The 15,946-nt window shown below is 36.4% G+C and overlaps 1 protein-coding gene across 3 annotated transcripts in view; it reads right to left on the bottom strand.

The window, feature by feature from the left end:
• Window positions 1-1,649: 1,649 nt before the first annotated feature.
• Window positions 1,650-15,946, bottom strand: part of TRPM7 (transient receptor potential cation channel subfamily M member 7) — a 118,227-nt gene continuing 103,930 nt past the window's right edge. Inside the window, exons 34-39 of one of the 3 annotated variants that reach the window (XM_045900083.3) lie at window positions 15,360-15,643; window positions 15,142-15,224; window positions 14,799-15,004; window positions 10,637-10,688; window positions 10,421-10,527; window positions 1,650-2,611 (exon numbers count right to left, since the gene is read on the bottom strand). In XM_045900083.3, coding sequence (XP_045756039.1) covers window positions 2,481-2,611; window positions 10,421-10,527; window positions 10,637-10,688; window positions 14,799-15,004; window positions 15,142-15,224; window positions 15,360-15,643 — 863 coding nt within the window. In that variant the 3' untranslated portion in view covers window positions 1,650-2,480. Of the gene's footprint in view, window positions 2,612-10,420; window positions 10,528-10,636; window positions 10,689-14,798; window positions 15,005-15,141; window positions 15,225-15,359; window positions 15,644-15,946 lie in introns of those variants that run through there. The other 2 variants (XM_064570481.1, XR_010405020.1) reach the window with 2 other exon arrangements.

The raw sequence follows: 15,946 nt of genomic DNA, 5'->3' as shown, positions 1-15,946 counted from the left end.
TGTTAAAGAGAATAAGCAAGGTGACACTTTTGGACCAGAGTAATAATGATGAAATTCAGTAATCTAAAGAAAGATCACACTTCTTTGGAATGAGAAATGTGGTTTTCAGGTAAACTGTTACTCTCCAGAATTAGCAAAGAAAAGTTATGGAGTAGATTTATTTTAGAAAAGCAACCAGGAACTGGTACAGAAATGAATCATCATTATGCTTGAAAGTCAACATGAGGCTCATGAGTGTACAAAAAAGCGAGTCTTCCTGAGTTTGAATCCTAGTACTGCTATGTACTAATTATAAGAATCTTAGGAGGGGCGCCTGGGTGGCTCAGTTGGTTAAGCGACTGCCTTCAGCTCAGGTCATGATCCTGGAGTCCCGGGATCGAGTCCCGCATCGGGCTCCCTGCTTGGCAGGGAGTCTGCTTCTCCCTCTGACCCTCCTCCCTCTCATGCTCTCTGTCTCTCATTCTCGCTCTCTCAAATAAATAAAATCTTAAAAAAAAAAAAAAACTTAGGAAAGTGACTTTACCTAATGCTTTTATTTTCTAATTGGCAAAACATGATAATAATAGCTATTTCATAAGATTGTTTTAAGGATTAAATGGGTCAACATATGTAAAGTACTTAGAGTAATGCCTGGCACATATTAAGTACTACATAAATGTTCACTACTATTATCATCTAGTGAAAATAATCAACATAAAATTACACATAGTGATGACCCATATCCCATATTCTGACATAACAAGAAACAGGTTAAAAAAAAAAAGAGGAGGGGTGTCTGGGTGGCTCAGTTGGTTAAGCATGAGAACTCTTAATTTCAGCTCATGATCTCGGGGTCGTGGGATCAAGCCCCATGTCGGGCTCCATGCTCATCGGGGAGTCTGCTTGAGATTCTCTCCCTCTGCCCCTCCCCTGGCTTACACACGCACGCTCTAAAAATAAATCTTGAATAAAAGAGAGAAACAGGCGGAAACCAAGACCACTTTGAACAATATACAGGACAGGATATGAAAAGGCTTAGGTGTACAAGATAGTTCATTTAAAAAAAATGATCCTCTGAAAACAAACAAAAAAACCACAAAACACTGAAAACATAAGATAATTTTTCAGAATGATTAAACTCAAACATCTGTAAACAAGAATAAATTTATTTAATTTCTTTTAAAGATTTTATGATATACAAAATGTATATAGTATAATATCTTTAATACACTTTTTCTTTCTCCCTCCCTTTAATATTAAAACACTATTTAAACAGCTTATCTCTTCTTGCCTTGTCTGTATCTATGAGATACACTACTGAATACAAGTTAAGATTTACACTGCTCCTTCCTAAATAAAAATTAAAATTAGTACCTAGGAAACAAACAAAAAGAAAAAAAAACAAAGCATAAAACTTCAGTCAGATGAAAGCTTTTCTTGTTGTTGAGTATTCAACAATATCTGGGGCAGTTAAATTACATTTTATTGGCATAAAGTTACATTGCAATCTCCCGACATCACATAATGATAATCCAACTCAATTTCTTAAATAAGTACCATAAACAATACTCATGTTCAGATGTTCTTACACAATTTTAAATATATGCAAGAATTTATGTTTACATTCTGATTTGATATACTGGCCAATAAAATCTTTGGAGAAGTATGTAGCTTCCAGGTTGTCACTATAGATAGAGACAGGGAAAAAGCACTTTTTTTTTTTTTTTTTTTTTTTTTTAACAAGGTAACTTCTCTTGAACAGTGAGTTAAGTTTCTCCTCCGGTATATTTAGGTTATACCAGTCTACCATGGCTTTCTTCTACTTAATAAGGACTTGATAAAACAATGTTAAAAAAAAAAAAAACAACTAATACTTCTGCACAATTTGGGCTCTATTTAACCAAAAAACTGCCTCCATCTTTAAATATGGAGCCTAATCCTGATTCATAAAGCCCCTCTTAGAAAACGGTTTTCAGCTCAGGGTTCTTGTATCCCTACGGACCTCCAATAACAAGTCATCTCCTTTCCCATGGCCAACTAGTGACATCACCAGTGAACACACTAAAACACACTGAGGAAGACGTCTGCCATTGAACCAAAAGGCTGGATGATTTCTTCATTTCACCAGCTGAATGGCAGTAAACCAGCTGCCAATAAAATCTGCACACTTAACTTTGGTTAATGGTATTGCACCACATGAGAGAGGGTATCACCCTCATCAGAACAAAGTCAAATGAAATCTTCTGCTAAAAAGAGCCCTTTAAAAAGTTACAAATACTAATTTTCCTTTACCTTTAAAATTTAACAGCTACCAGCTGTATCCTATAGGGAGTTCCTGACTGACTACTTTAATCAGGTCAAAAGAATATTGACCTTTTCACTGTGCCAGAATTAGCATGTTCATTTGCACACACTTTTCTCTATTACCAAACAATTTCCTCCTGAAGGAAAAATGACAAGGTAACATTTTTATGAGGTGTAGGCAAAACCAATGATTAATATTATAACATCAGACGAATAGAATTAGTTGATTCTGATTCTTTGGTGGAATTTCCAGGCTGAAGAGTCAAATCTGAAGGCTCATCCTGAGGAAACAGAATTTTATCAGGTGTATAGTCATTCCTCTTCAGATCTATATTCACACCCCCAACAAAAAAAGAAAAGAAAGTCAGTATTTCATAGAAATGAAAAATTAACATTTTCTAAATCAATTTTCCTCTAAATGTGCCAGATCTGTATTCTAGCAGGTTATTTTAAATCCCAAAGTCACAAAATTTACACATATAAAAATGAAATCATTCATTCAACAAATAAGTATTATAATAGTTCTGACCATGAGTCAATAAACTCATTAAGAGTGGAAACATAGTAATAAGCAAGGCAGACAAAGGTCCTTGCCCTCATGGAGCTTATATTCTTGTGGATGAAGAAAAACAAACAGAAAAATAACAGAATTGCGTAGTAACAAGTGTTTTGAAGCAAACAGTATGAGGAGGGCCAGATAGAAGATAATATAAGCTGATTTTTTAAGGCTGGGCAGAAGAGGCACAGGAGGTAATATCTGAGTGAAGACCTGAATATTAAGAAATGACTCAAAGCTCCAACAAGTGTGTTCTAGGTAGAGGGAAGGTTAACTGCAGGCTGTAAAAAGGAAACGGACGTGGTGTTTCCTAAAAACAGCAAGAAGAAAGCATGTAGTAACTGAGGGGGGGTGACTAGTAGAAAATGGCGTCAAGCAGCAGTTTATAGCCAAGGGTTATCAAAATATAGTCAGTGAGCAAATCTCAATAGTTTTATCTGTTTACAGATTGTCTCTATTTCTGCACTACCATGGTACAGCCAGGTAGCTGTGACAAAGGCCATATGGTCCACAAAACCTAAAATATTTTACTACCTTGCCTTTTACAGCAAAGTTGTTGACCCCTGATCTATGGGATGCAAGCTTTGGTAAGGTATTAAGCTGACGGTATTAAGTAGTGTTAAAGGAGGAACATAAGCAAATTAAGTGACTATTCTGATTGTCATGTGAAGTCCTGTCAGGGCGTTTAGCAAGAACACCAGAAACGAATGGTGGCAATGAGGATTAAAAGAAATGGATGAATTCTAGGAAGATTTCAGAATCAGAGTAGACAGAGTTTGACAGATTAGCTATTAAAGGTGAGAGAAGAAAAACCAATCAGCTTTTAGGCTTTGAGCCTGATCAACTGGGTAAACATTAATGAGATAGGGAAATGCAGGGGTGGGAATTGAAAGTCAAGAGTTCTGGAATGGACATATTATTAAGATGCTGTAAGGTATTCCAGTAGAGATGCAGGAAACTGAATACAGAAACAGGAGCTCAGGAAAGACAATGTCTTTAGTTAAATTTGATACTGTCAGTATTTGGATTACGTTTATAGCTATGGGATAGGATGAAATCACTTTGGGAGTTATGGACAATAGCTGCAGAATTGGAAAACAATGCAGCAGTATCAAATTTAACTTAAAACTAACCACAGTCCCACATATATCCATATGCTTCTTTATCTCCATATAAAAATAGAACTGCCATTCAGAATATGAACTGTTTGAGTGACAGCCTGTATTCAATGATCCAAATACGTATTGCTACTGTATGAGTAAGTTTTGATAAATTTTAAATTCAAGATTGTGCCACTCTGGCCTTAAGGAATGCAAATTAATTTGTAGCTGTACTGTACACCAAGAACAATGGAAAGAAACCCAATTATAATTCAAGCCCTGAAAATGTTAACCTATGGTGTAACCATGGACAAATCATGTGACGTCTAATGCTATGTTCTGGAAAATGACAGATTTCGACTGTATTGCTTTTAAGGCCTCTTTCAAGCTATAAAATCCTGATTATATTAATAATTTTTAAAATAGATACACTATACTTAAAATATTGGATCCAAATGATATATAATTTATACGTAATTATAAATAATATAACTTATTATATTATATAATAACCAAATAAAAATTGTATCTAGGCTGCCTGATCAATTCACCACTGTTATGTTCTAATTTTGGCTAAAATGGACTAAGCATATTCAATTCTATCTTTTCCACAGATTACAAGTAAAAACCCTTCACATAAACATAAAACCACTATCTGAGATTCCTGAAAAGTAAGAGCAGACCTGTTGAGAAAGGGGATCAAAACTTGAAGAATGACCGAGATTGGTGGTGAGTTTCCCAGGGTTTTTTTCTCCTCTCTTATTTCCAGGCTTAGAATTACAGATAGCTTGATCTCAAAAATGTACAGTGAGCTAGGACAACAGAAAAAGCTCTAGGATTTTCTGGCCAGGGGATCAGGAAGGAGGACTCTGTGGGATAGAGAATCTTGAGGGGACTGCCCTCTTTCTTATTTTTTCTTTTTGCTCCTCTGGCTGTTACCTAAGATAAGCACCAGTCATGGAGAGGGACTCAGGATGATGGCAGCTGAGCAAGCACCTACAATTCCAAGAGAAAAACCCTTCTCTGGGACCACAAGAACTTAATTTTATGATTCAAAAAGTTTTTCTCTTTTTCCTTGACCCTTAGCATCAGAAATGGACTCAGTTGAAGGAAATGTGTGACAGTAAGGGAGGCCCCACAATCCCGGCTTTCTAATCAGAGTACCCCATCTGTCTCCTGCCCCTCCACCCTGCCCAAAAAAGATGCCCTTGAGAATCATAAAGTATGGAAGAAATCATGGAATGGAAGAAAATGGAGAGGGGCACCCTAAATTTGTATATGAAATCCCAAGTTCACCCTCAAGTGGCACACATGTGGGAAGACAGGATAGGCTTTGAAGACTAACCTATGGTGCAGACCTCCAGTCAGTTCCCAGACTTGATTATGATTGATGCATAGTGAGAGAGATCTGAGTAATACTGCAAAGGCTTTGAAACCCAAACTGACATTGGAATCACAGCTACAAAAGGTAGACTGGGACTTGAAATTGAGCTTAACTGAGCTGCCTACTAACACAATTAAACAACAAAAATTGACACTCTCTAAAATATTTTTAATAAGACCCAGAATCTCATAATACTCAAAATATCCAGCTAAAATTACTGGAGATACAAAGAACTAGAAACATCTCAAAGATTCTCAAAGAAAAAGACAAGACATGCCAACCTCAAGATTACTCAGATGGAATGATCAAAGACTTTAAAACCAGCTATTATAACCACACCTCATGACGCAGGGCAAACAGACCTGAGATGAATGGAAAAACAAGTTTTCAGCAGAGAAATAATCAGTTTAAAAAGAACCAAAAAAAAGTTATAGGGCTGAAAAATATAACTGAAACAACAAAATCCAGTACATGGGCTTAAAAAAGCAGAATGAAGAAATGAAGAATAAGGAAAGAGTCCATGAATTTGATAGGTCAATAGAAATTATCCAATCTAAACAACAAATAAAAAATAATTTTTATGGAAAAAAATCAGAGACTCAGGTCCCTGGGAAACAATATCAAAAAGTCTAATATTCTTATTATGGGAGCTCCAGAAAGAGATGAAAAGAAATTGATGTAGAACAAATATTTGAAGAACAGCTAAAAACTCCCCAAATTTGATAAAAATCATAAATTTGCAAATTCAAGAAGCTAAGTAAACCTGAACCAAGATAAACTCAGAGAAAGCTATAACCAGACATTTCAGAATCGAACTGCTAAAAATCCAAATTTTGAAAAGAGCTGTAAGATTATAATGACACATCACATATAGGGGAAGAACAATTCAAATGACTGTGGAATTTTCATCAGAGGTAACAGAGGCCAGAGACAGAACACTTTCCAAGCCCTGAAAGAAAAGAGGATCGACCTAAAATTCTAGAACCAGTAAAAATATCCTTCAAGGGGCGCCTGGGTGGCTCAGTTGGTTAAGCGACTGCCTTCGGCTCAGGTCATGATCCTGGAGTCCCAGGATCGAGTCCCGCATCGGGCTTCCTGCTCGGCAGGGAGTCTGCTTCTCCCTCTGACCCTCCCCCCTCTCATGTGCTCTCTCTCATTCTCTCTCAAATAAATAAATAAAATCTTTTAAAAAAAAAAATATCCTTCAAGAACAAAAGAAAACACACATATTCTTGATAAGAAAAACTAAGAGCAACCACTAAAAAACTAAACATAGAGATAAAACAGAATACTGAAACAGAAAAAGGGGGTGGAAACAAACAAAAAAACCAAATCAGAAGCGTCAATCAGAAAACAATAAAACAAGATCTAAATCTAACCACATCAATAATTACATTAAATGTAAAAAGTCTGAAACACCAGTTAAAAATGGAAACTGTTAAGTTAAAAGCAAACAAAAAAAAACCCAAATTAAACCTCAGATCCAACTATATGCTTGGATCCCACTTTTTTTTTTAAAGAAACCCACTTTAAATACAATTAACATGTCTAAGTTAAAAGAATGGGAAAAGATATCTGATAAAACCATTTATCAAAAACTAGCTGTGTTATGTTAATATCAGACAAGGTATGTTAATATCAAAGTAGACTTCTCAGAACAAGGAAAATTACCATGGCATTCCATAATGATAAAAAGAATCAATTCACCAAGAAGACATACAACTGTAAATGTGTATGTACCTAAGGACAAAACTTCAAAACACATTAAGAAAAAAACTGATAGGGACACCTGGGTGGCTCAGTCGTTAAGCGTCTGCCTTCGGCTCAGGTCGTGATCCCAGGGTCCTGGGATCGAGCCCCACATCGGGCTCCCTGCTCCATGGGAAGCCTGCTTCTCCCTCTCCCACTCCCCCTGCTTGTGTTCCCTCTCTCGCTGTGCCTCTGTCAAACAAATAAAATCTTAAAAAAAACCAAAAAACTGACAGAACTGAAAAGCAACACAGACAAATCCACAACTGTACTTTAAAGACCTCCTTTCTAAGTAATCAACAGAACAAGGAGACAAAACATCAAGGATATAAAAAACCTAAACATTATCAAAAAACATTCCTTAATTAGCATTTATAGAATACTCCATCCAACACTGTAATATTCTCTTCAAGTGCATATGCAATATTCACACAGAAACTACATCCTTTTAAGGTTAAAAAAACTTTTAAAATTGAAATCATACAAAGTATGCTCTCTTATAATGGAATTAAATTAAAAAAATCAATAACAGAAAGATATTTGGAAAATTTACACATATTTGAGAACTAGGAAAGACACTTCTAAATAATCCCCGGGTCAAAGAGAAATAAGAAAAAGGTCAAGAAAAATAAGGAATATTTTAAATAAAATAAAACCAAAAGTAAAATATACCAAAACTTATGGGATGCAGTCAGTGTAATTCTTAAAGAGAAATTTATAGCAGTAAATGTTTTGTTAGAAAAGGTCTCAAATCTCCCAAAGATACAAATGTAGTGATCTGAAGGGGCACGTGCACCCCAATGTTTATAGCAGCAATGTCCACAACAGCCAAACATCGGAAAGAGCACAGATGCCCATCAACAGATGAATGGATAAAGAAGATGTGGTGTATATATATACACAATGGAATATTATGTAGCCATCAAAAAAGGGGAAATCTTATCATTTGCAACGACTTGGATGGAATTAGAGGGTATTATGCTAAGCGAAATAAGTCAATCAGAGAAAGATAATTATCATATGATCTCACTAATATGTGGAATTTGAGAAACAAGGCAGAGGATCATAGGGGAAGAAAGGAAAAAATGAAACAAGACGAAACCAGAGAGGGAGACAAACTATAAGAGACTCTTAATCTCAGGAAACAAACTAAAAACCAAAAAAAAAAAAAAAAAAAATCTCAGGAAACAAACTGAGGGTTGCTGGAGTGGAGGGGGGTGAAAGGATGGGGTGGCTGGGTGATGAACACTGGGGAAGGTATGTGTTGTGGTGAGTGCTGTCTATTGTGTAAGACTGATGAATCACAGACCTGTACCCCTGAAACAAATAATACATTATATGTTAATAAAAAATAAGATTATTAATTATTAAGATATATAAATAATCCTATGCCCATAAATTTGACAATTTAAACAAACCAATTCCTTGAAAGACACAACTAAAACTCACTAAAAAAAAAAAACGGATAAGCCCAATAGTCCTAAAGCTACTTAAAAAATTAAACTTATTTAAAACAATCTGACAAAGAACTTTAGACTGAGATGGTTTCACTAGACAATTCTAGCAAACATTTAAGACGGGGAGAGTATCAATTCTATACAAGCTACTCCCCAAAACAGAAGAGGTGTGAAAACTTCTAACTTATTTTTAAGGTCAATAGTATCCTGATACCAAAAGAAAGACAATACAAGGAAAAACAAACACAGACCAATATTATCTATGAACTCAGATGCAAAAAGCCTCAACAAAATATGAGCAGAGTCCAACAATACATAAAAAAGTAGTTTGTCCTGAATGTATAACTGGTTCAACATTTCAAAAATCAATGTAATACAATCTAATATTAACCTATTAAAGAAGAAAAAACAAATGACCATATAATAGATGCCGAAAAAAATCTGACAAAATTACACACCCATTCAGGATAAGCATTTTCAAGAAACAAGTAGAAGAAAATGTTCTCAACCTAATAAAGTGCATCTACAAAACCCTTACAAGCTAACATCATGTTAATGGTGGAGGACTGAACACTTTCCCTTTAAGATTGGGAACAAAGCAGATTCTACTTTCGCTATTCCTATTCAACACTGTACTGGAATTCCTTGCCAGTGCAAAGAGTCAAGTAAAAGAAATAACAAGGGTCGCCTGGGTGGCTCAGTCAGTTAAGCGTCTGCCTTCGCCTCAGGTCATGATCTCAGGGTCCTGAGATGGAGTCCTGCATCGGGCTCCCTGCTCAGTGCGGAACCTGCTTCTCCCTCTGCCTTCTGCTCCCTCTGCTTGTACTCTCTCTCTGACAAATAAAATCTTAAAAAAAAAAAAAAAGAAAAAAAAAGAAATACAAGGTATATAGGTTGGAAAGGAAGTAATATAACTACTATCCACACAGAAAATTTCAGGGAGTTTACAAAACAAAACAAAAACAACTCCAAAATTAAGTGAGTTTAGAAAGGTTGCAGGATACAAAGTCAATAAACAACAACAACAAAAAACAAACATAAAAATTAATGGTATTTCTATATACTCACAATGAACAATTAAAAAGTTAAAAAATGCTTACTATATGCCTGGCACTGTTCTAAGTACTTCACAAATACCAACTTATCTAATCCTCAAACAAACAAGCAAACAAAAACTACGCCTCTATAATGTAGGTATTTTATGGAGCCATGCAGTTTGGTTCTAACTATTGCATTATTGGTCATAATGACAGGGACTTTAAAAAATACAGCTCAAGGGTGAGTCCCAAGAACCTGTAATTTTTAAAAAGTTCCACAGGGGATGCTGATGCACACCAAAGGGTGAGAACCACTGGTTTGTGCTACAACTTAGATTCAATCATAATTTATAATTCTTTAAATATAACAATGAAATTACAAATCTGAGAGAATATATCTATTCCTGCTTCATGGAATACTCTTTCCCCAACTCTGCCAGGCTACCTTGTAAATCTACTTAACCTTCAATTTTAGGCAATCTGTCAGTTCCCCAGGTAGCATTCCCCAACCTCTTAAGTTTGTGTTAAGTGATTTGCTTACCTGTTCTATTTCTTCTATTTGGCATTTATACAATCCTATAACTCCCTGTTAATCCTGTCAGTATTCAAGACTAAATTCCATGGAAGGCATTTATTCACTACTATGTTGTCAACATCTAGCACAATTCTTGGCATCCAACAGACACATAATAAATATGTATTAAATCAATGAACTTTGTATTTTTGTAAGTAATCAAAGAAAGCATAGATCCATTTGTAAAATAATGTGTATCTGTGCCCTCCGTCTTATGAAGTATTGTAGTAACCAAATTTCCTAAAAATTTATACATTATACTGGTTAAGAAAATGTTTACCTGGAAGTTTAAGCTTTCTACAACAAGAATTACAGTGATGTTTTGCTCTGAAGTTTTTTATTGCATCTTCACCTAGATTTGCTGGGCCAAAAACCATATCACAGGATCTATGGAATTGGTAGTTTAAAAAAAAAAAAAAAAAAGGCATTTTATGCAAACAGAAATGTAGAATTTGAAATTATAAAATATCTTAATGAAATTATTAAAATTTATTACCTCTTTTCTTCTGCTTTAATAACAGATGGGTCAGTCAAATTTTCACCCACACCTTGATATGTATATATAAAAAAAGACAATTTATATGATTGATATAAACATTGACATCTGCATAATAGAAAGTCATGAGCGATTCTATAGCATCATCAACCTATATTATATGATGTTAAATTATTCAAGACTGTAGTTTTTCTCTCTTGTTATTTCATAACCTGACTTACGACCTTAACACTGCATCAAAGACAAACAGAGCTCCTACACCAGGAACAGAGTTAATTGTCAGAGTTGGTAGATAGGCAGGTGAACTCCCGATGGCACTTGCTTGTGATGCAACAGGGAGAGTTGCAAATAAACATCTCCTTACGGATAAGGTCTACATGATCCCCTCCCTTTTAAGATTTATTATTTATTTGAGAGAGAGAGAGAGAGCAAGTGCAAGCAGAGGGAGGAGGAGAGGGAGAGAGAATCCTCAAGCAGACTCCCCACTGAGCGCAGAGCCGGATGCGGGGCTTGATCTCATGACCTGAGCCGAAATCAAGAGTTGGATGCTTAACCAACTGAGACACCCAGGTGCCCCTCCCCCCTTTTCAACTTAGTTAAGCAAAGAACAATTAGGTACATGAAAGCATAATTTATAGGCCATTTTAAAAGTGTTTTGGATTTTTAAAACTCATACACTAACACATGAATATACTTCTTGCAAAAGATTCAGGTTACATAAAGAATAAGATTGTAAACATCTTCCTTCACCTTCATCCTTCGCCAGAGGTATTAAAAGTGTGGTTAAATATTTTCAGTCTCTCTTAATCTATTTATTCACATAAAGAAAGAATACCTACCGACCTACTACTAAACAGATTGGCAAAGATTAAGAATATTCAGTACTGGAGGGGCACCTGGGTAGCACACTCAGTTAAGCATCCGACTCTTGGTTTCTGCTCAGGTCCTGATCTCAGAATTGTGAGATCGAGCCCCATGCCCCTGTTGGCTCCATGCTCAGTGCAGAGTCTGCTTGACTCTTTCTCCTTCTCCCACTGCCCCTCCCCTCTGCTCTCTCTCTAAAATAAGTAAATAAATCCTTAAAAAAAAAAAAAAGAATATTCAGTACTGGAGTCTTTGGAGAAAGGGGCACTCACATACAGTGTTACGTATGAATTCCTGTAACCTTTTAGAAAAGTAACTCAGCAATAGCTATTAAAATTGCACTCATCTAGGGGCACCCGGATGGCTCAGTTGGTTAAACGTCTGCTTTCAGCTCAGGTCATGATCTCAGAGTCCTGGGATTGAATCCTGCACTGGGCTCCCTGCTCAGCAGGGAGTCTGCTTCTCCCTCTGTCCCCCCTCTGTCCCCCACCCTGTCCCCTGCTTGTGCTCTCTCTCTCTCAAAAATAAATAAAATCTTTTTTAAAAATTGCACTCATCTCTTCTTACTAAGCCAATTCAAGAATCTACATTATGGAAATAAAAGTAGCAGTACATGAGTATGTTTGTTGCAGCAATGTTTGTAGTAGCAAAAAAGAAAAAAAAGAGAGAAAATCATGATATACTGTTAGAAAAAAAACAAGTGCTTATATGGCATCAACCCAGTTGGAGGAAAACCACAACACAAAACAAAATGATTAAAAACGAGGAAGAAAGGGGTAGCTCAGTTGGTTAAGCATCCAACTCTGGATTTCAGCTCAGGTCATGATCTCAGCGTTGTGAGACTGAGCCCCGAGTTGGGCTCCACACTGGGGATGGAGCCTGCTGAAGATCCTCTCTCTCCCTCTGCTTCTCCCAACTTGTGCTCTCTCTTTAAAAAAAAAAAAAAAAGCACCTCTATTTGTGTATTTGTCTTCATAGAGGTAGAGATACAGTAAAGATAGGAAAACTGTTCCTTATGTATTTCTATATTGTTTAACTTGTCTGTAGTAATTGTGTCAAATATTCCTATGAAAAATGGCTCCAGGAACATATTAATGATGTAAAGAACATCACAACTACTTAGCTTATTGAAAAGAACTCCCACCATTCATTCATTTATCTATCTATCTATCTTTTATTTATTTATTTATTTAAAGTAAGCTTTACTCTCAATGGGGGGCTTGCACTCACGATGCTGAGATCAAGAGTTGCCAAGTCCTAGGGTGCCTGGGTGGCTAAGTTGGTTAAGTGTCCACCTTCAGCTCAGGTCATGATCTCAGGGTCCTGGGATGGAGGTCTGTGTCAGACTCCCTGCTCAGCAGGGAGTCTGCTTCCCTCTCCTTCTGCCCCTCCCCCGCTTGTACTCTCTCTCTCTCTCAAATAAATAAAATCTTAAAAAAAAAAAAAAAGTCACAAACCCTACTAAATGACCCAGCCAGGGACACTAACTCCCATCTTTTAAATTAACAGTTCAGACAAAATCAGTTTGGCTTTACCTCCTATGCATGTTTGAAGACAGTTAGATGATACTTATTTAAGAATAAACTTTAAGGGCGCCTGGGTGGCTCAGTTGGTTAAGCGACTGCCTTCGGCTCAGGTCATGATCCTGGAGTTCCTGGATTGAGTCCCACATCGGGCTCCCTGCTCGGCAGGGAGCCTGCTTCTGCCTCTGACCCTCCCCCCTCTCATGTGCTCTCTCTCTCTCATTCTCTCTGTCTCAAATAAATAAATAAAATCTTTATAAAAAAAAAAAAAGAAGAATAAACTTTAAGATCCTTTTTACTTAACTGGATTGACCCATCTAATAATATACTGTTGTCACTATATATACACCACTAAATCATTTATATAAAATGATGAACTACTGAATAAAGGATAGTTATTTTTACACAGATTTTCTTTCTTGAGCTTGAATCAATGCCATTAAAAAGCACAATCCTTGATATCTGTGACTATGTATATAACAAAAAAAAGTCATCAAGTGATAAACATTCTAAATAATCGTCTTTATGTGATTATGAAATCTGGTCTGTGTTGACACTGAAACTAAGGCTGCTCTTTAGGGAAAAAAATTATGGAAGCTATAATGTGAAAGTACCACTCAGAAAGAGTTGGCAACTTGCTCAATTTTACCTTCCTTTGACCCAGACATTACTCTAAGCAAATTTGCCTTCATCCAAGCCACAATTTCCTTTTCTTCCCCCTTTTACCTGTATGACAGTCTGTCTACAAAAATGGTTATGATCAGTTTTTCCTTCTTTGTATACATGCTACGCTACTCATGGAGTACAGAATCCATTCCCCACCTCTTGAATCTGGGCTGTCCTTATTATCTGCCTTGATCATAAAATGTGGAGGAAGAGATCTGGGCCAGTTCTGGACCTAGACCTAAGAGTTACTGCTTTCTCTCTGGAGGAAGCTAGCTGATATGTAAAAGTGTAACTACCTGAAACTACCATGCTATGAGAAAGCCCTGTTAATTAGCCATGTGGAGAGATCGCGCGGTGAACTGAGGGATTCAAATGTCAAGTGAACAGAAACCTCAGACAACTGCCCCCAGCAAGCTGTCCATGCTTACTCTCCAGCCATTCACACCCTCTGAGGGGACAGCAGAGATGAGCCATCCCCACTATGTTCCATCCAAATTCCTGAACCAAAGAACTGTAAGCAAATAAAATGGTTGTTTTAATCCACTAAATATTTAGGAAGTTTGGTTCACAATAATAGATAATATAAACACCAGGAACAACAGAAATACTTGTTACTGTTTCAAAAAAGTCTTTATAATTTTAAAAGACTGAGACTACAAGGGCGCCTAGGTGGCTCAGTCAGTTAAGCATCTGCCTTTGGCTCAGATCATGATCCCAGGGATCCTGGGATTGAGCCCCACATCGGGCTCTCTGGTCGGAGGGGAGCCTGTTTCTCCCTCTCCTGCCGTTCCCCCTGCTTGTGCTGCCAAATAAATAAATGAAATCTTAAAAACAAAACACAACACATCTAAGAGTAGAATAATGGTTTGCATGTGTTTTTGCTTATTAAAATATCTGTATTGCCTAAATAACAATTAAGATAGCAAGATCCCACTGTTCAGGGCCCTGATGGCTATATGCTATGGCTGTTACTTGCTTTTTTAACAGCTTCTACTGACCCACGTTTTTACCTATCTGTAAGTTAGCGGATTTCTGTATATCATTCATAAAATATGACTAGATAAGAATCTACTTACAATTTCACTTTAGCAATACTTTAATAAATTTACCTTGTAAATCAAGTACCAGTAACTCCCCTCTTGTATATTCGTAAGTCCAGTGGCTAAAGGCTAGCATGATCTCTTCCAGTGTATTAGTTGGAATAATCTCATCACCATTATTATTATTGTATTTTCTAAATTCTCCAGTCATACATTCTTCCACAGCAAACCACTGTCCTGCTGAATGGCAATACAGCAGGAAAACTTCAAGGAACCTTATGAAAAATAGTTATAGATATTACTAGCAGTTTTGTTAATAAAATTTTAATTGAGCTTTAAAATGGGTAAATAATTAAATATTCAGCATTAACAATGAAGGTCAAAAGATCTCAAGAAAAATTTCAAGATTTACCTTGGAGAATATGGTATGGATTTGGGTTTCATTTGGTTGAAGGCAAATGTGAGCTTCTGTGCTGCTCTCTGTTGTTGAATTTCCTATAGAACAACAATAAAAACACAAAAAAACCCTGTTAACACTGAAACTAAGTTCTTATTTGGTTTAACATACTTTAGAAGTGAAAACATGAACCTCAAATAATGTTCCACTGTTTAGCATTCACTAGCACTTACTCTGAGACAGAGATGCAGAACTGTATCTTCTTTATAAATACTTGACCATGTGTTAACCACCTCAGGAAGAAAAGATTTGATAATATAAAGATGACCTGATTTGAGGATATCATGTTCTGACCAGGTACACTGTACTTTGACAGCTCTCCGTAAACCGCCTCCCATCTCCTCTTTACTTAAAAACTCTATTTTGGCACAGAGGCCGAGCTGCGACCATGAAGACATGCTGTTATTCAGTATACTGGGTGAACTCTCTTCCAAGCGATACACTGTGACAGGCTCACCTGCAGGATGAATGGACACATTCTGAGGTCAAATTATGACTCTTAAAATGACAAAGTAGACTAAAAATTAGCAGGTATCTTTTGTTAAGATTAAGTAAGGAACAGAAAATGAATTGGATAAAGTTGTAATTTTATAAAGGAAGTTTATAAGGGCAGCAAATGCTCAGAAATCAAGAATCTACTAATATCTCTAAATTCATGTGTATTTAGTAATGATAAGCTTTTTTGAAATTATGAACATTTTCAAGAAAAACTTTAAGAAAGCAACTGTTCCACAAACCCTGTGATGTCAATTTATCTATG

The sequence above is a fragment of the Mirounga angustirostris genome, unplaced genomic scaffold (genome assembly GCF_029215605.1).
Source record: "Mirounga angustirostris isolate CCGP_5_RB_7025 unplaced genomic scaffold, mMirAng1.0.hap1 SCAF_9, whole genome shotgun sequence".
Classification (NCBI taxonomy): Eukaryota; Metazoa; Chordata; class Mammalia; order Carnivora; family Phocidae; genus Mirounga; species Mirounga angustirostris.
This window is presented reverse-complemented; position numbering and strand designations above follow the sequence as displayed.